This window comes from Mytilus edulis, chromosome 7 (genome assembly GCF_963676685.1).
Source record: "Mytilus edulis chromosome 7, xbMytEdul2.2, whole genome shotgun sequence".
Taxonomy (NCBI): Eukaryota; Metazoa; Mollusca; class Bivalvia; order Mytilida; family Mytilidae; genus Mytilus; species Mytilus edulis.
The window spans coordinates 53,228,778-53,254,095 of NC_092350.1; the positions used below are offsets into that span (position 1 = coordinate 53,228,778).

Genomic DNA, 25,318 nt, shown 5'->3' on the forward strand with positions numbered 1-25,318 from the left:
AATATGAAAATTGAAAGATAGACAACGTCTTGTCCGTGGATTAACTCTGTTGTCTACTAAAAAGTCAAATAATGGTTTTACAAAGTCCAGCGTCCGATAAATTCGTTATACGGTTAGCTACATCAAACGTCCTAAGCGTACTTTTCCAATAATATAAGTTATATGGTTCGCTACTGACCCCCTACGGATCCATAGAGGGTTAGTAAAACACATTTATAGTTCGTAATATAAAGTATTCGTTCCATACTCAGATTAACGAAGAGTTGTTTCTATGCCAAGAAACAAGTGTTTGAATTACCCGATATACGTAATTTACAGCAATTAATTATATTTATATGTTTGGTGTTCATCACGGAGATTTCAGGTATTCGTCCACCAGACAGGAACGAAACAACAGTGAAAACACAATTACCAATACGACAAACTTACTAGTTTAAGGTTAGCGGTCGATAACATCTGGTGCTAATATTTATGAGGGCAGCAACTTTCGTATAGAAAGTTAAAGAAAAATGTGTGATGCTTGAATTTTGAGTTCGTACAAAAAGGCGAAGACTAATAAGAGTTTGTCAAATATCTGATATCCACAATTTTTTTTATGATATTGTACCTTCTTTTATGATTAAAAAGTAATTTAAATCGACGATAAATATGTGTTCATTCATATGTTTTTAAGAAACAACAATGTATAATCATCAAGCGGGCCATTTTTAGCCGATTATACGGTATGCGTTTTTCTCATTGTTGAAGGTATTACGGTTGCATGTCATTAGTTTCATCCACTTCATTTGAGCTTAAGTAGATAATTGTCCCGTTGGCAATCATATCCCATTTCCTTATTTTTGTATACAAACGTCTTTCAGAAGGTGCGGTTTTCAATTATGAAATATTTACTGACGTCTGTAGAACACTAAGTAATATTTCCCTAATCAGAATTTGACGGGTACAGAACATACACAAAGCCATATCATCTTTCATATTTCATCAAAACTGCACCACAAGACCTTTTTAAATTCTTGTCTGACAGTGTTAACAAAACCTATAAGTTAAGTTTTTGACATATTTCAGTATTCGGGACTTTCAAACTGTTCCCCTTGTTCTGAATGTAGTGAAGCAAGCAACTGTAGTTTCATTTTGTTTTCGTCTTTGCAAAGTTCTTTTTTTTTCTGATGGAGATATTGGATTTTTTTGATTTTTTTTAACGGACTCGGACTTTGCCAACCTTAATCAAATCATTAATATGAGTGTTTTTGTTCGTTTTTTTCTGCAGTTTGTCACAAACATGTTTACTTTTTTTTATTTGGCAATAAAGTTTATTATTATTAATGGTGTTATCCATGTTTATGTGCGACAAAGTGGGAACTTTGATATGTTTTGTGAAAATTGCAGCGTTGGGTCTAAACCTATTGTATTTTTTTTTATTTATTGGATAAATTTCTTCTCCCTGAGTATATAAAATAAGGCCGTTGTTTTTTTTTTTTTGGTTTTTTGTTGTTGTTTGGATTGTTTTGCACTCGTGGTCCCTTTATACACAGCTACTTTTGCATAGGTACTATTTCTGTACTAAAAATTTGTAGTACTGGAAATCTGCTTTTAATATTCAGTACTATTTTGTTACTCTAAAATTATTGTAATATTTAGGTACCTGTATTTTACAGTACTTTATTTGTACTTGAAATTTAGGTACTACAGATTTTTGGTTATTACATTTTCAGCATTTTGAAAGTTTTTCTATTTCAAATCTCTTAAAATATTTAGTACAAATCAAGTACTGTAAAATACAAGTACCTAAATATTACAATAGTTTTAAAGTAAAGAAATAGTACTAAATATTAAAAGTAAATTTCCAGTAGTACTAATTTTTAGTACAGAAATAGTACCTATGGAAAAGTAGCTGTGTATAGCTTACTTACTTGTGTTTGGGAAATTACTATGCAAATATATTCTGACGTCAGGAAATCTAGAGTTCTCGACCTGTTAAATGTACATTGAAATGTTATACTATGGTCATTTAAGATTGGCACATCCAACGTCCTGAATCTGGAAAAATTATAACATCAACTCAAAAGTAATATTACGACCATAGAAGACTGGCACATCCAACGTCCTGTGCGTGGATTAATTAAAATTAGCATTGAAATATTATGTTATGGTCATTGAAGATTGGCACATCCAACGCCCTGAGTGTGGAATAATTCTAATGTACATTGAAAAGTAATATGATGGTCAAGTCGTTGAAGATTGGCACATCAAACGTCCAGAGCGTGGATTAAATATAATATCAACTAAAAAGTGATATTACGACTATATATAGAATAAAATTGAGAATGGAAATGGGGAATGTGTCAAAGAGACAACAACCCGACCATAGCAAAAACAACAGCAGAAGGTCACCAACAGGTCTTCAATGTAACGAGAAATTCCCGCACCCGTAGGCGTCCTTCAGCTGGCCCCTAAACAAATATATACTAGTTCAGTGATAATGAACGCAATACGTATTTCCAAATTAGTCACTGCGCGTGGATTAATTCTAATGTACATCGAAAAGTAATATTATGGTCATAGAAGACTGGCACATCCAACGTCCTGAGCGTGGATTAATTCTAATATCAATTAAAAAGTGACATTATGACCATAGAAGACTAGCACATCCAACGTCCTGAGCGTGGATTAATTCTGATGACATCTAAATAGTCATAGTATGGGCATAAAAGACTGGCACATCCAACGTCCTGAACGTGGATTAATTATAATATCAACTAAAAAGTAATATTACGACTATAGAAAACTGGTATATCCAACGTCCTGAGCGTGGATTTATTCTAATGTACATCGAAAAGGAGTATTATGGTCATAGAAGATTGTCACATCCAACGTCCTGAGCGTGGATTATTCTAATGTACAATGAAAAGTAATGTTATAATAAAAAAAGAGTGGAACATCCAGCGTCCTGAGCGTGGATTAATTCTTATGTACATTGACAAGTAATAGTATGGCGATAAAAGACTGGTACATCCAACGTCTTAAGCATGGATTAATTATAATATCAACTAAAAAGTAAGATTACGACTATAGAAGACTGGCACATCCAACGTCCAGAGCATGGATTATTTCTTATCTACATTGAAAAGTAATATTATGGTCATAGAAGATTGGCACATTCAACGTCCTGCGCGTGGATGATTTCTAATCTATATTGAAAAGTAGTATTATGGTTATAGAAGATTGGCACATCCAACGTTCTGAGCGTTGATTAAATTTTAATATACATTAAAAAGTAATATTATGGTAAAAAAAGAGTGGCACATCCAACGTCCTGAGCGTGGATTAATTATATTGTACAGTTAAAAGAAGGATTATGGTCATAGAAGACTGGCACATTCAACATCCTGGGTATTAATTAATTCTAATGTACATCGAAAAGGAACATTATGGTCAAAGAAGATTGTCACATCCAACGTTCTGAGCGTGGATTAATTCTAATGTACATTGAAAAGTAATATTATGGTAAAAAAAGAGTGGCACATCCAGCGTCCTGGGCGTGGATTATTTCTGATATCATCTAAATGTCATATTATGGCGATAAAAGACTGGCACATCCAAAGTCCTGAGCGTGGATTAATTCTAATATCAATTTAAAAGTAACATTATCACCATAGAAGACTACCACATCCAACGTCCTGAGCGTTGGTTAATTCTGGTTTCATCTAAATAGTCATAGTATTGGCATAAAAAACTGCCACATCCAACGTCCTAAGCGTGGATTAATTATAATATCAACTAAAAAATAATATTACAACTATAGAAGACTGGCACATCCAACGTCCTGAGCGTGGATTAATTTTTATGTACATTGAAAATTAATATTATGGTTAAAAAAGAGTGGCACATCCAGATTAATTCTGATGTCATCTAAATTGTCGTATCATGCCGATAAAAGACTGGCACATCCAACGTTCTGAGCGTGGATTAATTCTAATATCAATTTAAAAGTCATATTATGACCATAGAAGACTAGCAAATCTAACGTCCTGAGCGTGGATTAATTCTAATATCAATTAAAAAGTAACATTATGACCATAGAAGACTACCACATCCAACGTCCTGAGCGTTGATTAATTCTGGTGTCATCTAATTATATTGGACGAAAAAACAACTGTCCATACCAGTAACAGTCGTTGCACGACTGTCTTAGTCTGTAGAAGACAAGTAATGACTGTCAAATCTTTCATATTTCGTTGCAACAGTTCATTTATGTCTGTCCCAACTTTTCTACGGGTTGTGAAAGTCAAAAAATGCTACCATCAGTCATTTCAGAACTGTTGCAGTGGTTTACGGTGTTGTCACAGTCAAAATCTATTTATTACAGTCTTTCTAATAGTTGTGACAGTTGCATAATGTCCGTCCCAACCTTTTAATAGTTGGGACAGTTAAAATTTGTTTGTGTCAACTTTTCAGACGTTGATGCAGTCAAAAAATGTTTGTCACAACGTTTTTAGAGTTGGGACAGTCGTTAAATGTTTGTTACAACTTTCTAAAGGTTGGCACAGTCATTAAATGTTTATGACAACTTATAAAAGGTTGACACAGTCGTTAAATGTTTAAAACAAACACTTCATAGGTTGATACAGTCGGTAAATGTTTTAATAAATATTTTAGCGTAACGGTAGTCCATCAGTGTAAAAAAATAACGTCTCACCCGGCTCTCAAGATTTTATTTTGTTGTGAAATAGTCCATTACTTATACTATTATCGTCTATTGTAAACTTGTTTTGCTGTTTATTCATTTATTTTGCGATCGTTGTTTGTCTTTTGTAATTTTCCATTTATTGCCGTACCATTGTCCGTTCATTTTTGACAGTCATGTGCGTTTGACTTTAAATAATCCTTTTGATATCCTTACTTTTTATTTTATAATATCTGTTTTATAACATTTTCGTTCATAACTGGTTTTAAAAAGCAGAAGCTTTCGTTTAAAATAGTTTTAATATTATTGCAGAAGAATGAGAAGATGATAATGCGGGATTCATTCAAATTCATATTTGATAAATTCTACGCAATAGAAAAATGTACAAGGGTGTACCTGAAATAAATTTAAAGATTATGACTAAGTTACCAATATTGTACAGCATAATAAAACAGTTTTAATTCGAATAACACCAAGAGGGACATTTCCGATGATTAAAAAAATAATTAGTAAAATCTGTCAAGTTTCATTAAAAACGGAAAACAATTCTTCACCGTAAACGATTTATCCTCTTTAATTTTTTGTCGGCAAAAAAACAAAACAACCTGGGGACCTCAGGTCGGCAAACCAATCGTAACTACTCGGCCATTCTCACTATGCAGTACAATAACAATCGGAACTACTCGGCTTTTCTGGTTGCACGAAGAAAAAAACAATCAATCGGAACTACTCGGCTTTTCTGGTTGCACGAAGAAAAAAACCTCGTATGCACTAGGCGGATAAATCGCACTATTTTGTAAATCACGTGACATTATTTTACATCACATGACATGAAAATGAGCGATAAACCGCCATGCCTGTGTTGTGGTTTAAATGGGCATCTATGAGAAAACCATGCAGATGGTGCTCCATGTATAGTGTTTTGACATTTTATGTGACTGTTTATTTTATCTTCTATTATAAATCACCGGATTATAAATACTACGCAGTTTTTAACCTACAGCAGAGAATCTGACATTGTAAACAATAAGGCAATTAAATATCATCTGGTTTCTATCTTTCATACTTTTCTATGTATGTATCTATGAAATAGTTCAGTTTAATAAAATGTAGTTATAGAAGCAGTCACGTTTATTTAGTATAGTTGTGTTATATATATTAGAACCCAAATGCAGTTATAAATACACAACAGTTTGGCGACGAGGATGGGATTAATTGTCTTTAATTCAAAGGACTTTTCCGAAAATAATTTTCTGTGAAATTACCTTGGTTAATTAGACAATGGCAGGATATATGAGAAAATAGAGCCGTTTGATGATAGTACAGAAACGTGGAGTTCGTGCGTTGAAAGACTGGAACAATACTTTGCAGTGAACGCACTTGAAAATGAGAAGAAGGTTCCAGCTTTATTGACATTATTAGGTGGGAAAACCTATGGACTTCTTAGAAATTTGACTTTACCGGATAAACCCGCAACTAAATCGTATGACGATATTGTAAAGTTATTGAAAGACCATTTAAGTCCGAAACCATTGATTGTCGCAGAGAGATTTCGTTTTTATAAACGTTATCAAATACAAGGAGAAACTGTAAATAAATATGTAGCAGAACTTAGAAAGTTTGCCGAATATTGTGAATTTGGGAACTTAAATGAATCTTTAAGAGACCAGTTTGTGGTTGGACTTAAAGATGAACAGACACAAAAGAAACTGTTAACTGTGCCGGACTTAACTTTTGTGAAAGCTATCGGAATTGCTATAGCCGTAGAGACTGCAAACAAAGATGCAATTGAGTTAAGAGGGAAATTCAACACCGAAAGTTCTGTAAACAGGATACAACGACAGCAACGTAGACCGCCACCAAGTACAACAGATAGACAGAAATCGTTCGTATGCTACCGATGTAATGGAAAGAATCACAAAGCAGATACATGTAGATTTAAAGACGCGGTGTGTCACAGCTGTAATAAAAAAGGGCACATTCGTAAAGCGTGTAGATCATCCGGTAAACCGAAACAAAGACCGGCGCAAAAGAAGGTTAATTCCTTGGATAATCAATCACGGGAATACACAAGTGATGAGGATGATTACTTAGGAATTCACAGTGTTAAAAATTCCAATCAGGATTCAATTTGGATTACGCCAAATGTGCATGGAAAAGAAATTAGAATGGAGCTGGATACAGGTTCAGCCGTGTCAGTAATTTCTGCTCTGGATTACGACAAGTATTTTCAAAATGAAAAACTTGAAAGTGCAAATGTCACCCTGAAAACGTATTCAGGAGAGTTGTTAATTCCAACTGGATATATGAATGTGCAAGTTAAATATAATGGTCAATGTGAAAATCTTAAATTGTATGTAGTGCAAAAAGGTGGCCCTGCATTGTTTGGGCGTGATTGGTTAAGGAAAATCAATTTAGATTGGAAAAATCTCAAGTGGATTAATAAAATTTCAGTGTCAAGAAATTCAAATGAAAAGCTGGATTTATTACTGAAGGAGTATTCAAATGTATTCCGTGAGGGAATAGGGTGTGTTGCAGATATAAAAGCACATCTCACGTTAAAAGAAAATGCTTCACCGAAATTTGTAAAAGCTAGACCGGTGCCATTTTCAGTCAAACCGCAAGTGGAGCGAGAGCTAATAAGGCTTGAAAAGGATGGAATAATTTCAAAAGTCGACACAAGTGAATGGGCATCACCAATTGTCCCCGTTATGAAATCAAATGGTACAATTCGTATATGTGGAGATTTCAAAACCACCGTGAATCCTATGCTTAATGTGGATCAGTACCCGCTTCCGCGGACCGATGAGATATTCGCTACTCTCGCAGGAGGACAGAAATACACGAAACTGGATCTCCGTAATGCATATTTACATATGGAGGTAGACGATGAGTCAAAACCATTGATGACAATCAATACACACAAAGAACTGTATCGTTATAATAGGATGTTATTCGGAATTGCGTCAGCACCAGCTACATGTATATGGCAAAGAACAATGGACCAGGTATTAAATGGACTTGATAGTGTACAATGCATGTTGGACGACATGATTATAACGGGCCCTGATGACGAAACACACTTACAAAACTTGAAAAATGTGTTACAGAGACTTCAGAACTATGGTTTAAGGGCAAACTTGCAGAAATGTTCTTTCCTCAAGGACAAAGTCATATACTGCGGACATGAAATTAGTGCAGATGGACTCAGGAAAACTACAGACAAAGTACAAGCTGTAATGGAAACTCCGACTCCGAAAAATGTAAAGGATGTACGTGCATTCTTAGGACTGATAAACTATTATCACAGATTTATGCCTAATTCAGCAACTGTACTTAAACCATTAAATCAACTGCTAGAAAAAGAGCGAATATGGCGCTGGACAGACGATTGTGAAAAGGCCTTCAAAAAGGCAAAGGAGCTTATTACGTCAGACCAAGTGTTAACACACTACAACCCCGAATTACCAGTCCGTTTAGCGTGTGATGCTTCGCCATTCGGACTTGGAGCAGTGTTATCTCACGTTATGCCAGATGGATCGGAAAGACCAATTTCTTTCGCATCGAGGAGTCTTACAAAATCCGAAAAGAACTATGCACAAATCCAAAAGGAGGCGCTTGGAATAGTGTGGGGAGTGAAGAAATTTAACACATTTCTGTACGGTAGGAAATTTTCTTTAATTACTGATCATCAACCTTTAACAGCAATTTTTAATCCTGAAAAATCAATTCCTGTAACTACCGCCGCTAGGTTACAGCGTTATGCTATTTTTCTCTCTGGATTTACATACAACATCGAATACAAAAATACAAAGAAACACAATAATGCAGACGCATTATCGCGACTACCGATGCAAAGTGACATGAACATTAACAGTGAAGACGCAGATGATCTTTTTCACGTGTTACAAATTGAGGACCTTCCAATTACGAGCGCCGAAATTCAACGTGAAACTCGAAAAGAAAAGGTATTAGCATCAGTTTTGTACCAAGCAATGAACGGATGGGAAATAACGGACGATTCGTTAATGAAACCTTATTTCACTCGCAGAAATGAATTAACTGTTAGTCATGGTTGCCTTCTGTGGGGAATAAGAGTCATAATTCCGATTAAATTCAGGAATCGAATTCTAGAATTACTTCATAGTAGTCACCCGGGAGTGGTGAAAATGAAGGCGTTGGCCAGAGGACATGTCTGGTGGCCCGGTATAGACAGTGACATTGAACATTTAGTCAAAAGCTGCACTGGATGCCAGATAAATCAGCACGCACCAGCACTAACACCGTTACACCCATGGGAATGGCCCGAGACACCATGGCAACGAGTCCATATAGACTACGCAGGACCGTTTATAAACAGAATGTTTTTTGTTATGGTGGACGCGCATAGCAAGTGGCCTGAGGTTTTCGAAATGAAATCGATTACAGCAACAAAAACAATTGACATTATGAGACAAGTATTTGCTAGAAATGGAGTACCTGCTCATATTGTATCGGATAATGGACCAAGTTTTGCATCCGCAGAATTCGCAGAATTCTTGAGACAAAATGGAATAAAACACACGAAGTCAGCACCCTATCATCCAGCAACAAATGGACTTGTTGAGAGATTTATTCAAACATTTAAACAGTCAATGAAAGCAATGAAATGGGAATCTGGTGATGTAAACAAAAAGATCGCAAACTTCTTGCTGACGTATCGCCAGACACCACACACTAGCACCCACGAAACACCATCAAAACTGTTTCTAGGAAGGGACTTAAGATCTAGACTTCATTTGTTAAAACCAAACTTACGAAACACCGTTAGAGTGAGCCAGGAAAAATCTTGCGAAATAAGAATGAATAAGAAGGATAGACAATTTGAAGTAGGCGAAAGAGTTATTGCAAAGGACTATAGAGGAAAAGATCCGTGGGTAGCAGGAATTATAAGCGAGCGTGAAGGACCACTCATGTATAAAGTTTCAACTGACAACGGACACACATGGAGAAGGCATACAGAACAATTAAAGTCTACTCAAATGCCAAAATCGTATGAACAATCAATCGAAAACGATAACATTATAGTTGACAATACGGAGACACGCACACAACAACATGTGGCCGAAAAATCATCGGAGCAAACCAAAAACAATGAAATGTCAATGCCGCGACGAAATCCACTAAGAGAACGAAATCCACCAAAAAGATTAATTGCCGAAATGGAATAGTCAGTGTGCATAAATAGGACTTTTATGGTTACACATTATGAGGCATAATAACCCTCGTGTAATCATAATCAGACCAGGGTCTGATCTTGCATGATATTGAGAAAATATTGTAAACTGCATGACCTATCTTTCTATCTATACTCTTTATATTTGTTTTCAATTTGCTAGGTCAATTTTCATTCATAATTCTTATCACGCGAACACGTGATCACACGTTTGGAATTAGCAGGGAGGAACTATAGTGTTTTGACATTTTATGTGACTGTTTATTTTATCTTCTATTATAAATCACCGGATTATAAATACTACGCAGTTTTTAACCTACAGCAGAGAATCCGACATTGTAAACAATAAGGCAATTAAATATCATCTGGTTTCTATCTTTCATACTTTTCTATGTATGTATCTATGAAATAGTTCAGTTTAATAAAATGTAGTTATAGAAGCAGTCACGTTTATTTAGTATAGTTGTGTTATATATATAAGAACCCAAATGCAGTTATAAATACACAACACCATGCAAAGTTGTTTGATTTTGATGAAACTTTGCTGACATGTTCAGGTTGACCTCATATGAAAGTCATGCAAGTTTGAAGCCCTTACACTGCTGGTAACCATGGCAACGATAGGGATTTAGGGTATTTTCGAGTTTATTTATAGATGCATTTACTGAAATGCATAGATTTCATAAATTTCTCAAATAGAAATAAATACTATAATACTTCTGAGTGTTTAAATACTATAATAGCACAGATAGGATGTGTATGAAGTATAAATCACATAATTTCATTAAACATAATGATATATATATAGAAAATAAGGGTGTGGCAAAACACATAAAATGATAAAAAATATGGCCTTTTCATCTAATCACACTAAAACAGACACTACAGCCCAAAAGTCGCTTTAATTTACCCTAAATTTCAGAAATGCTTTGCATTTTCTTTGGTTCAAAATATTTTGAAGGGATTTCGGTTGCAAATTAATTTTATAGATTTTATTGATCATTTAGATAGCCTCCCCCCCCTTTTTTTTGTATTTTCGCAATAAATTGAGGAAAGTCTCATATTTTAATGAAACCAAGCATTCAAAAATAAATACTTGAATTATACAGATTGTAACATGCAATATAGGTAAATCAAATAGAAAATTCAAAGTGAAATGGATTTTTGTGTCACAAACAATAGTAAGCATAAGGCTTAAAAAAGGGGGGAGCTGCCAAAGACAATTTTTTTTTGGTATTTTTTTTAATTCCAAATTCCTTTAGTACACTTGTCCCTATTACTTTAAAGAGTAAAATCCATTCATTTCTTCCTAGTAATCCCATTTTTGGTTATTGCAGCTTGCTAATTACTAAAGTTGTATTCTGGTTACTGAAAAATGATATGAAATTCAATGTCAAGTTCATCATATTGAAAAATCTTAAGTATTGACATACAGAAGTTGTGTCTGACAGGTAAACAAAATTAAGACATGTTGCAACCTTTTACTTGCATGCTGGTTACCATATAAGTCATTTTGATCATGAGTACCTGAGACAGTGTGGATAAAATCTGAATTTCTATTGTACAAAGGGAGATAATCCAATAAAAATGCTGATTTTTAAAACCTTAAAATTGCATGTACATATTAATTTAAACTAACATACACTTCATCAATTTAATAAAATATAAACATATCTCTATTTGGTTATCTGGAGAGAGTGTTAATAGTGCATTTGAGCATATACTCTTGGTTTGCTTTTGTTGTAGTACTTTCTAAAATTCTCATAAAAAAAGGTCTAAATTTATAAATTCTCTATTAGCATTGATAGTGATACATTTTTAAATATCTCAATCTGTATAAATTATCATAAATGTTATTATTTTTTATAGCATTAGTATTATATTTAACAATCAATGAAGATGATACAATAACACTAAATGGTGCTTACATGCAAGAATAAGATTATTATAAACATACATAAAAAATAATTCGAATTGACTTAGCAGCACAAGACAATTGTTGCATTAGGTATGGATTTTAGGGAAGTATTAAATTGTTTCCATACTATCTTATAATAATTTACATATATGTAACTACATGAACTATGAAAGGTAATTTACTAATAATTCAATGAATAAAACTAGTTAGTCAATCTAAGAAACAATTTCTGACAAATGAAAATATTATTATGTTTATCAAATGGCCAAGTACATTCGTAATCTTCTTTATTGTCTTCAATACTGATGACCTTTAAATACAGAAGTAATTTTAGACTTCTTATTCGCTGATAAGAAAGCCTTGCTGATGGTGAGACAGTGAGAACATTCTATTTCCTAGCAAATATCTCTCTCTTCTCATTTGTGTTGCAACTGTGTGTTGACTTGGTGGTTTTCAAGACTTCAGCGAGATTCACATTGCCGTTTTTTTCCTTTTTTTCAAAGCATATGAGTTTCATTTCAATTTATTTTTATTTGAGCTTGCAATTTTTTAACATCAACAGGAAAAATCAAAGACAGATCAGAGCCTTATTCAAGTATCAGTCATATTATCTAAGTTTTTCTTCATCATAAACATGTTTATCAACAAAAATGTGTCTCAGCAATCAATCTTCTTTCATGAACTCCAGTTATTTTTGGATCACCAAATGTCTGTAAAAAATAATAAGAAGACAATTGTTATACATTAAATGATTGAAATTTTCTAAAAAGAAATTACTTATTAACTTTGTCTTAGTGTAAAATGTGTTTCGATTATCACAACTCTGACATTCCAGTACATAGAATAAGAAATAAAGTATACTAGCTAAAAATGGACCTAAATTTGATTTTTTTCTTATTCCAAGCTGCAGCAAACTTAATTTTAATGAAGTTAATTTTGCAGATTTCATCTTGTATTAATGACATTATGAATATACAAAAATAGGGGGATGAGTATTGATTGCAAATGAGACAAATATCCACAAAAGTTCAAATGAAATGAATGTAATGCCTCTGTACAACCTTCAACAATGAGAATAAAACAGCTCAAGGGTACATTCTATTACAAATACAGAGATTGCACCTTCATCAGGTTGGGGGGGGGGGGGGGGGGGGGGGGAGCACTTTATAGACACTACATTCAAACTTGATTCACATGATACAGTTCAGAATTTGGATTGTAATGAATTATTAGACACATCATACATGTAGGTTTCTGACACAGAATAAATGTGGTAAAAGAACTGATGATTTTGAAATTGGACTTGTGCCAATATCCAAAATCTAAAGTTTAAAAGACATGATTAGATTTATCATATCAAAGAACCCCATATATGCAATTTTTAATGAATTTAAACAAAGTTAAAGTTTGGACCCCAATTTGAATCAACTTGAAAACTGAGCCCAAATTATAAATCTAAACATGCTAAATGCATGATAACATTTAGCATAGAAAAAAAAACTTCAATAATATTTTAATAAACTAACAAAGGTTTTTTTGCCCCCATGATCTTTTTTGCAATTTGAAAACGAATATTAAAAATCTAAACATATAAGAAGTATTTAACCCAAAAAAGTACAATACACCTTTTAATTTTGCATAATATCAAAGAACACCAATTATTCAATTGTTTTATGAAATCAAGTTTAACTTTGGACCCTTTTGACCCTTTAGCTGATATAGACCAATTTAAAAACAATCCAACACATTTGAAATTGGTAAAACAATAAGCATAGGAATAAAATATATAATTAATTTTACAGCTAATTTCCTAAGGCATGTAAATCTAAGACTTCGGTTAGCTTGCATGGTTTGTTTGTATACTATACAATTGCAATTGACATAACGTCTAATTAAATTTAAAAGTACTCCATAAAGGTTCAAATATGCCTATATTTATTGTTTGAAGATATCAACCTTAATTACAAAGCTTGAATCAATATTTATACAAACAGAGCAAGCAAACCTATCAAAGTTTTACGCTACACGCATTAGGAAAATAGCTGTAATAATGGTAAAAGTGTTTTTTCAAAAATGAAAAATACAAATGTAGTCTTCAGGTTTACCATAAATGCATGTATACTATATATATAAATGAGGATATCAGTGTCAAGCTGACAAGAAAACATATTTTTTTCTAGGTTTAGTTCTTATAAAGAGAACAATTCCAATGATGAGTAATGAAAATTTTGTTGTGTAAATTGTACTGATATGGCCCTTAATTGATCATAAAAAAATTATTTGAGTGTTCTGTGTGTTATGTTTACTTTTTGTTCACCAGATTGTTAAAATTGAAGGGTTAATCTAATTCATTGATTATTTATCATGTTTTTACAATAATAAATGTAACTGGTCAATTTCCAATTTCTATATATGATTATATTTCACAAATAATGCCACAACACAGGTCTTATTTGCTGTCTATTTAGTAGTCTCTTGTTATGACTTGTTTGATTCATTTTTTTTATCAATTATATCATATATTTACCTATGTGATCTATCATATCTGCTTTCATTTTAACATTATTTTTGTGCTTTTCCATCTTCAACATTAACCTGTTGATAAGAAATAAAATATTGTATATTTGTACATTTGCATGATCAGTACAGTGAGTTACATCTACATGTACATTGTACATTAAGTTGGCTTAACATAATGCATTGGTTCATTGAAAATTTTTTTTTGTAGATATGATAATTAATTTGTGTAGATGTCATAAATGCTATGATATCAATCACATCATCAAGTAATTCATTTCTTCAGTATTGTTATTTTGAATTTGTTTTATCTGAGTAATCTGTAATGTTATAATCTCATGTTGCCCCTTCTGGGCCCTTTAATTTGGAATACATTTGTAGCATATTCTATTCAGATTCTATTTTATTAACGATAGAAGTAAAGACATGTACAAGGTCTCTTTCCATGTTTATAACTGTGATACAGCCATACAGGACCTGCACTAAGGAAATGTAAAGAAAAAGTCTCACAGTAACCAATTTTTAGAGAGAAAAATAACAGCTCATAATTTGTAAAACATTTTTTTGAGATTGAGAACCATATATTGTATCAATCTAGCTGCATTGTACAATGTACATGTAGTACTGGTAAAGGAATGAATAAAGACAGGAAATTCACAACTCTTTGGGAGCTATATTGTGACTTTAACAGTGCTTAATCAAAACCTGTCACAAAAATCTTTAGGGTAGGGATAAAAATAAAGGTAGGTAAGGGTAGTGCGGTTACCACACATACTTTTTAGTTGGCATAAATGTACAGTAGTTTTTGTATGTTTATGTAATTTATACGTGTTTCTCCTTTCTCCTTTTTTTAATATAAATTAGACCATTGATTTTCCTGTTCGAAGGATTTTACACTAGTAATTTAGGGGTCCTTTATCATGTTTATAGCTTGTTGTTCCGTGTGAGCCATGGCTCTGTGTTGAAGGCCGTACATTGACCTATAATGGTTTACTTTAATAAATTGTTATTTGGATGGATAGTTGTCTCATTGGCACTCATACCACATCTTCCTATATCTATCTACTGAATGTTTTCTATTTCAATGGGTTGTATTTTAAAAAAAAAGGATTTGAAGCAACCATTATTTTTAAATTAGGAGAAAAAAAACCCAGAGTCAATGGACTCTATTGACAATTTGTCAAACAAACTCAGGGCGAACAGACCTGATACCGGAGGGTTTTGTAATAGAATATATATTTTATCATGATTCTTGAGAGACTGATAGAGAAAAAAGTTTTTCTATTAAACTTTACAAGGCAAACACATAAATCTTTTAGTTTCAGAAGAATTTTAAATCATTATAAATGTATGTCAATGAAAATTAAATCAGTGTTTGCTTCAAGAAAATTATGTTAATACCCCCCCCCCCCTTTTTTTTCCCCCAAAGAGAAATGGTCTATGCTCTTCTTCCGATATTTATGTTTTGAATCAGATGTGATGTTTCTACAGTAGGTCTTTTTATGGTGTCAAATTGCTTTTTCTAACCACAAAAAAAAAATAACAAACTTACCAGAACCAACTGAAACTGAAAGTTTTGCTTTAAAATTTCCGTTGCTAGATTTGGAAGGGTCATGAAAGGATGGCAGCAACTCATTTTGTCTTCTTGTCTACTGCAATCCAACTCCTGTCCATGTTTGCAGCATATGCATTTTAAAATGTGAGTCTGAAAAACCTAGACATGATAGAGGGCCCTCATGGGGTTTTTGATTATGTGATTACTTGGCCGTTTTTTTAATGATTATTTGATTATTAAGCCAAATATTTCATGATTATTTGATTACCTAGGACTGTATTTTAGTTTATGATTATTTGATTACTAAAGATAAGCAAATATTTAATGATTATGTGATTATATTGGCAAAAAAATGGTGATTATGTGATTACTAGGACCCCCCCCCCCCATGAGGGGTCTCATGATAGTGATGGTCTAGCCTCATGAGTCATGTCTAGACTATCTGATCAGGATCAGACTTATCCCAGTGGCAGTGGGAATGTCTTTGCCACATGGTTTGCTATGTCTTTGTTACACTCTTTCAATAAAAATAAGTTTTTGGCTACACCGTACTCATCAAAAATATCATTATTTCCTATCCTTCTGCACATTTGTTGATTTCCCTCCTTCTGTTATTGGCACTAAATCTACCTTTTATTGTGAAGAGTTTTACAAAGGGAGATAATTTTAGCTATATTTTTAAGTTTTTCATCTTTCATTCAAATAAGCTTATATCAATTTGCAACCAAAATCCCGTTAAGGAATACTAGTTTGTAGTGAACCATAACGTTTAACAAAATATTTTTTTCAATTTGAGTGACTTTTGAGGTTTTATGGACATTTTCAGTACAGGCTGATTTCAAATTTAAGAAAAACACAATTATGTCAATAAAAATAAAAACAAAAATAAAGGTTGAAATAAGATCCAAATTACAGTTTATTTTAGTAGAAAGTCTGAATTTTAAGGCCAAACAAATTTTTTTGTCATATAATACTTTGAACTATTCAATAAAAAAAAACCCAAAATGTCCATTTTCAACAACATTTTCCAGCAAATTTGGTACTAAACAAGAATTGCCCTGTATTCACATAATTTGAGATAAATTGTCATTTTTTAACCATAGAACTATTAGATGTACTTAATACTTTACTAGGAACCCAAAATCAGCTGAAAATTCCACAACCCCTTTCATAATTTTTTTTTGATTTTGCATGGTTTTCTCGTAGACATCCATTTAAGAAAGAGTAAATATTTCGGCCTTTTCAGTAAAAAAAGTGAACTTGACAATATTAAATCAAACCTTCAGTTATTATTTGAAAATACAATCGACTTTAGACTTATCAGCAATACTGTTATATGTGACCACTGTGTAAATATTGTTAAAACTTTTAAAAATATCAAAGAGAAATTATCTCATGCAATTTTAAAATCTGAGAATGTCAATAATGAACCTACTACAAATGACCAACTAATAAAGACTCCAACTGCTAAGAACAGTAAGAAGAGATTGGCCTCAACACCAGCATCAGAATTGAGATTCAGATTAACACCCAAAAGAGAACCAGTTATTTCATCTCTGGTCCGATCATTCGAGAAGTTAAATACCCATACTAGTCTAAATGTAAAGGAAAGATCCGGTGTTTCTAGACGTCGGATTGATTTTGACAATGGTCACGACCATGACCATTCATATACAAAGGGTTCACCTTCATATGACATCAGACAAATCAGTGACCAAGACAGCAACCAGATTGAGGCTTTACTGTGCCAAAATTTGGACAGGTATATATATAATAATAATAAATGAATAAATAAACTTTATTTGGAGTCGGCAAGGTATACAAACAGAGACAACATAAGCTGAAATGAGCTTTTAACCGACATATATCACTGGCTTAATTTATGATTTAAGATAACCAGACTTTATGCAGCCACACAAAGTATATTTGAGAAGTTCATCTTGTGTACAATACATTTTAATTGACAATCAAGACTAATTTTATCATGTAACATTATATTTATTTATTTATTATGTAGATCACACATAATATTATAATCAGTCTAAAATTTAAAGTTTACATGTGTGTCAGTGAATGATAGATACATGTACCATGTAAATTGTAGAACTTGTAATTCAATACATATTTATAATTACCATATATATGCACCTAAAGAAAATAAAATGTTGATATTAACATGTAAGTATCTTTGTCGAAAAAGGTAAGAGTGATGATAAAGATCATAACATCTTAAGTTCACAGAAGAATAACTCACCCCTTTCTTATAAATTATAATTGAACATTTATACATGTATGTATGTCCTCCAATTGCATAATAAGGGTTTTTTGGCGCTGTTTTTCTTCTTTTAGTTGGACACCAGGTTCGAGCCCTGGGAACCCGAAGCAATTACTATATTGGAATGGATATATATACTGTATACTGAATACTGTACATAATCATCATGTATATGTATGTATGTACCATATGGTTTAAAATAGACCATGTAGACACATGCATGTAGCATATATATAGAGAGATATAAAAAAAATCTTCTGTTTGCAATGATCAAAATATTTGGTTGTGTAAATAAGATACATCTAAAACCCAATCTTTTTTTTTTTAATATTGATGTTTCAGTATCTTTGTACCAGTACCATAGGTAAGAGTTATTGTACCAGTAGAATAGCACAACAATTGTATTTATGTATGTGAACTAATATAATCTTGGTGATGGACTTATATGCATGTCTTTATATATTATCCTACTAAATTGAATATATGTCTTGTATATCTACTTCATTTCATTAGATAGCTTTTCTTAGGTGCAATGATTGACTCTTTTTTATTTTAAATATTCTGCTTTTTCTGTCAATGTCTGACTCTCTTTTACATATTGCCTTGTAAATCATCTAACCTTCATGCTGTTGCATTATGTACTCATACAACCTATTATTATATAGTATTCCATAGTTTCTGAACTTTAACTTGTTATGTAAAATTTAATTACAGTATCTTATGAAATATAATTAAAATTAATGTACATAACACTCATTAAGTCTTAAAATCTCCTCATATTAACAATCTATAATTCAATGTCCAAATAATGTCAAATACATGTAGACTATGTAATGGAAAATTGAAAATAATGTCATTTTGTTTTTAAAATTTATGATTTATTTTTTATTTTTTTAATTCTATTAAATATGACTATTTAAATCAATAAATATGAAATTGTACTTGAAGACTTTCAGTTAATTGTATTGAAAACTTGACTTTTTAATATTTATAATTTATAGTTAGAGAACATCAATAAAGTTGACCATTTTAAATATTTATGAAGAAAAAGATGATGAAAGTCTCAAAATCATTTTTTTTTGCAGTGAGTATGACAGTATTTGCAAAGAGATCAGTAAGCAGCTTTCTGAACTTGGAAACACAAAGAGCCTTCTTCTGAAGAATGATATTGGAAGACTACAGAATTCTGACATGTTTTCAGCATGTATTCTTGAAATGAATACACACTGTCCAGCTTTGCTACAGGTTAATGTATTTTTTAGCTTCAACAAAAGACGTGAAATCAAGGCTTAACAATCACAAATTCTGGTATAAGCGTCATCAACATTCAGGTTTAATTTGTGCATAGAAATGTTAATAATTTACACTTTTGCAAAATCTAAACAGATGGTTACCATAGTGCCTTAAGGCCCTGGGGAGAACACTACATGTTTATTGTAGTTTTCACTATTAAGTTGACTCAAATTTTGACAGTGCACATTTGAATCTTTAAGCTGACAGCAAGAATTGCATGTACAATTATAATGTCAGGGGAAAAAGCCTGCTAAAATTTGAATATCATTATTGAATATCAATGCATATTTAGGTTTATTTCATTTTATAAATTTCATGGTAACAATAGCTTCCCTGTTGCACTTGGATCAAGGGTGATTTCAAAAATGGCAATATCTTATTAACGCTAGACATACCGTTGTTTATATTATATAACTTTGTTAATGTGTAATGATAATATTGTATGTAATATGCCATCCAAGGGCCCTAATTTGATGAAATTAAACTAGTCTATTCTATATTAACTTCTTATTAAAGATGCTGTCGAATAATGATAAACAAGATATATATTTTATATTAGTTGTTAAGTATTCCCATTTTCATGATTGTAAAATGGACATTGACATTTCAATTTCAAATTAACATACAAGCAAGATATTTAAACAATTTACTCTTTTAGGTTTTAGTACATTCCTTAGGAAAACATGAGTCAATAGAGAAAAGAGTAGCCACTATAGCAACAATTTATGGAATGATCCTTCATAGTAGAAATGTACGTGCATCTTGCATTCAAAAGATCTTCTCAGCTTTGTTGATTCGTTGCCATGCAGATAATAAGGTATAGACAGATCATTCTTTGATGGTAATTTACCAAAAGATAAATAGAGTTATGGAAATCATTCAATTTCTATTATCTTTAAAAAAAAAAATAAAGGATAGGAGTATATTAACAAGAGACAATATTGCACAATATACATAGAAAAATTACAAGTTATCAATGAACAGGGCTTTTATTACAGTTCTTCGTCTTGATGGTCGATGTACCGTATTCAACAATGACCAAATCATGCATACCCTACAACGCAGTTAAGATGGTCCCTATCATTGACTTCAGTTGTACTATTGATAAAATTAAACCAAAGTTTAGTCTTGCTCACCACCCCCCTCAGAGTGACAATTTTTTATCCTATTATTAGGTACCTTCTCCATTGAGGAGTTCTCAAAAAAAATTATTATCATGATTATGACAATAGACAATTCATGATTAGTAATTAGGTGATAATGGGATGAAATTTCAATATTGCCTGCAAAAATTTTGATTAAAAACAATTTTACAAATTCTATTTTTAAAAATTAAAATCATGAAGATCATGCAAAAAGTGGCATAAAAAATACTGTGGAGGTGAAATATCTAGATTAACCTTGTTTTGTATAAAATGAACAGATTTAGTCAGAAGGATACATTTGATATTTTTCAAGAGCAAATAATCATGATAAGCAGTCATTAATTGAAAACCATTAACAGATTATTACAGATCTTTTCTTCTTTGATATTATTGAATACAAATAGTCACCAGATATTGCATGTTTTCTTTCTTATTTTAGTTATTAAATCGATTGCATAGTATACATCTGACATTATCTGAAAGTTCGAAAAGAAACATTATCAGAGAATTTGGCGAACAGCTGGAAGAAAAATTGATAAGAGATGTTTCTGATGGCAAAAATGGTAAACTCAATGGGGACAATTTAGACATTCGTGTTAACACAAATGATGTTAGAATGACCAATACAAACAAGGACTACCACTTTTTCGCTACAAATTTTGTTTTAAACAGAATTTCAATTGAAAAACAGCCTATTGTGCACCATGATTCCCCTGAACCAAGCCTGGAAATCTTCTTACCAAATGAAGCCGAGATATTGGTGTATAAAAATAGTCTAAAGATTCTTTTAGGACGTATTCTTGTTGAATACATGCCAGGATTTCAATGGATGAAGAAAGTTTTGCCAGATCATATAGATCATCCTCACAAAGAAGAGATGAAAAGAAAATCTGTGGTACATATGCTCCCTCTTTCCTTGAACAATGAATGCTCCTATGACGGATGTGTCAGAATTATGGATGAATACATTGAAATGATTAACAGATGGTATAGAAAAGCTGGCAGAGGTTGGTATTTTTCATGTAGAGGTATTTGACATTGGTTAGAAGTATAAGGGGAGGGTTGAGATCTCACAAACATGTTTAACCCTACTGCATTTTTGCACCTGTCCCAAGTCAGAATGCAATTAGGTCAATGATATAATCTTTTCCATCTTGGTGATATCCCTTTTTTAAGTACATTAATTGGATAGTTTTCTTATAAGCATTTATACATGTATGTATGTCCTCCAATTGCATTATAAGGGTTTTTTGGTGCTGTCTTTCTTCTTTTAGTTGGACACCAGGTTCGAGCCCTGGAAACCCGAAGCAATTACTATATTGGAATGGATATATATACTGTATACTGTATACTGTACATAATCATCATGTATATGTATGTATGTAGCATATGGTTTAAAATAGACACATGCATGTAGCATATATATATATATATATATAAAGAGAGAGAGAGATATAAAAAAAATCTTCTGTTTACAATGATCAAAATGTTTGGTTGTGTAAATTATAAGATACATCTAAAACCAAATCTATCATTTTTAATATTGATGTTTTAGTATCTTTGTACCGGTACTATAGGTAAGAGTTATTGTACCAGTAGAATAAGACAACAATTGTGTATATATATATTTATGTGAACTAATATAATCTTGGTGATGGACTAATATGCATGTCTTTATATATAATCCTACTAAATTGAATATATGTCTTGTATATCTACTTCATTTAATTAGATAGCTTTGCCATGATCGACTTTTTTTAAAATATTCTGCTTTTCTGAGCGTAAAAATACATGTAAACATATTTTAATTATATCATAAACATATAGTTTGTATAACAATGTATAAGCACAAGTTTGTTTACACATGACTACTGGTATTAATTGAGGCCAAAAAAAAAGAAGTTTTATAGTTTTATCAATTATGAATGAATTCTTAAGAGCTTATCTTCACATGTGATTGGTTTCTATTATAAAATCGCATTTCAGCTGCAGAACTAGACACATTGCAGATTCCAGTTGGAGGAGATCAGCTTACCAGGGTCAGATTTCAAGGGGCAAAAACACTAAGAGCTGGAGCACACGCTAAGCAAGAAAGATTTGATCAGTTATACCCAATGGTAATTGAGCTGTTCCACACTCTTCAAGACTTTCTAGAGGTATTTTAAATGTATAAACCATTCTGTCAAAAGAGACTTACAAGTAAATAGTAGAAAACATATCCTATAAATGAAAAATGCTTAACATGGACAATTTATCATTTATATACCTAAAACATACAATGATACCACTAAGAAACTATAAAACATTCTAATGTAAGCTTTATCTTCTCAGAATAATTAGCTACTGGCTTGAAAATGTAATCAATACAATCATTGAAACATTAAAGAAATGTATGTATACTTAGAAAAAAAAGTGTTAAGCATTAACTGATGGATATTTAGTCCTGATGTTTTGCTGTATATCACCTAAAAGACTTTTAAGAAATTTTAAATTGTTTTATTTGTGATGTAACAAATTGGAGAATGGAAGAGAGAGTAAATGTAGATGGGACACAATGGCACACGGTACATAGAAAATACAAATTATCAATGAACATACTAGTTTTTATCATGTTTATATCTGGTCTTTATCTTGATAGTTATGAAGGGTCTTCAATAATGAAAGAATCATTCATACACTTCCACAATGTAAAAAAAAAGATGGTTGTATATGAGTACCAGTCAAAAGAACTAGGGAAACAAGGGCCATTCTTAAGTTTAATTTGTAGAATGGTAAACTTTCAGTGCCTTTTTTGTAACTTTTACATCATTTGGTCTCTGTTCATGCTGTGGGAGAGTTGTCTCATTGGTAATATCATACAACATCTTTTTAGTTTCACATGTACATTATGCTTATCCTTTTATTTTATTTCTTTTTAAGAAACCGACCAAAAGATTTCTGAAATTAGGTAATAGCAGAGACCAGGGGACTTTGGCAAACCTGAAGATTTTGATTCAGAGGTCAAATGTCAATGGAAAGGTGAAAAGTAGATTTGAGGTATGTGAGCATACTGTTCAGGTACTTTTAAAAATGGATCTTAAAATGAAAGCTAAATTTATCTCCAATTAATGTTGTCTTCATCAATTTTAGAATGTGTACATCAATGAAATATGAAAAAATTTATGTACAAAAAATTAATGAAAAACAAATATGTAACAGATAAACAAACAACAACCACTAAATTACAGGCTCCTGACTTTGGATAGGCACAAACAATATGCATTTATGTTATTGGTAAAACTCTTTTATTTTACAGCATCATAGCAATCAACACAATTTTAGGTTCATTGTTTTATTTCCTCTTGATAACAAAATTACATGTATAAATTTGTCAAATTATATTCAACTTTTTTGTTTAAAAAATAACCTGGTTATATAAAATACTGTTTTATTATTTCTTTTGGTTTATTTTTTAGGCTCATGAAGACTTTGTCCTTACTGTAGGGCATTCTTACTTTCTTGATTATGTGATGAAAAAATTTGATATGAAAGACTTGGACGACACACCAACCCACAAACTGTTACCTAAAAATATTAAACAGTTACATGCTCCTTCAAAACAGAAGATTTTTGATGCCATTATGGAGGAAGTGATAGCAGAAATTTACATACCCTATGAAACTCAGGTATTTATGAATAGAATTCTAAAAACACTTATCAGTTAAACCATTATTTTTGGGGTAATTACATTGCATGCATCAAAAAAATTATTTCATTATTGTAAATTACCGATATTTTTCTTTAATTTCACATTCTAATAGTTTAAGTTAACTATGACCATTTAAGTTTGTTTTTTATATCATAGTTTGGTATGTCGTCATCATAGTTGTCTTGTTAATGAAACAGCAATCTTACAGTATATGAATTTACATATCAGTGACATCGGGATGATAACTTTACTTTCTATTGGTCAAAAGGCAAAATAATTCTGGAATCACAAGTTTCATAAAATAATTTAGACAAACTGTATCACCATTTACTGATGGCTTCGTCATGTCAAAAGTGGAGTAATTTTTACAAATAAGATGGGACATGAAAGCCGAAAGATTTAATGTAGTAAATATAAGCAATTATATATCACAGTACAGTCTTGTATATTGCAGTCAGTTGATTTTAGTTTATGAAACAAATGTTCATTCATACCACAGATTTTTTTATTCATATTATCTATACATATACAGGCACCCAAAAAAGTGGATCTAAAACTACTGATAGCCAACCAGGCATACCAATGTTCTGCATCATTAGACAATAACACAGCAGTAGTTCCACTCTATATTAATGGTAGACAGACTATCATACAAGTTCCTGTTCCTAGACTACAAGAAGGCTGCAGCATAAATGTGAATGGTATTACAATTTTTATTCAGGAAGTGAAAAAGGGACACGATGACCTGTTTAATTATGTTCACAATTTTCTTCAATGGTATTTTATTATTTTGCAAATGGAAGATGCTATTCATGAAGGAGATATGGTTAGAACAAATGTAATCATTAAGACAATGATTCCATTTTTTTTCTCACACTCAGTTCTTTCTAAGTATTTTACCGAATGTATTGACTTCATTCTAAAGACTGAGTTCACTTTGCCACCTCATGTTGCTGCAGAGGTTAGGGCTGCATCTTTTGTTAATGTCCATGGTGGTATTGGGAAAAATAAGGCTGCAGACATGCACA

At 32.0% G+C, this 25,318-nt stretch overlaps 1 protein-coding gene and 1 long non-coding RNA gene across 3 annotated transcripts; one reads left to right on the forward strand and one right to left on the reverse strand.

The window, feature by feature from the left end:
• Window positions 1-11,408: 11,408 nt before the first annotated feature.
• LOC139481774 (uncharacterized) lies at window positions 11,409-16,039 on the reverse strand. 2 transcript variants are annotated; one of them, XR_011654680.1, is made up of 3 exons: window positions 15,887-16,039; window positions 14,345-14,412; window positions 11,409-12,527 (listed from the first exon to the last, which is right to left on the reverse strand). It is a non-coding gene; the product is annotated as an uncharacterized lncRNA (long non-coding RNA). The 2 variants fall into 2 exon arrangements; XR_011654679.1 differs by lacking the exon at window positions 15,887-16,039 and having other exon boundaries at window positions 14,345-14,526.
• Window positions 16,040-21,171: 5,132 nt separating this feature from the next.
• LOC139483168 (uncharacterized) lies at window positions 21,172-24,339 on the forward strand. Its single transcript, XM_071267203.1, has 4 exons — window positions 21,172-21,609; window positions 22,589-22,758; window positions 23,522-23,638; window positions 24,058-24,339. Exons 1-4 carry the CDS (start codon window positions 21,219-21,221, stop codon window positions 24,304-24,306), a joined length of 927 nt encoding a protein of 308 aa, XP_071123304.1. The 5' UTR covers window positions 21,172-21,218; the 3' UTR covers window positions 24,307-24,339.
• The last annotated feature ends 979 nt before the right edge of the window (window positions 24,340-25,318 follow it).

What these genes read in the sequence shown, in the direction of transcription:
- LOC139483168 (XM_071267203.1), top strand. Translation starts at nt 21,219, where the DNA reads ATGACCAATACAAACAAGGACTACCACTTTTTCGCTACAAATTTTGTT. An exon ending in GTATAGAAAAGCTGGCAGAG is followed by an intron (nt 21,610 to 22,588) that starts GTTGGTATTTTT and finishes ATCGCATTTCAG; the next exon opens with CTGCAGAACTAGACACATTG. An exon ending in CTCTTCAAGACTTTCTAGAG is followed by an intron (nt 22,759 to 23,521) that starts GTATTTTAAATG and finishes TTTCTTTTTAAG; the next exon opens with AAACCGACCAAAAGATTTCT.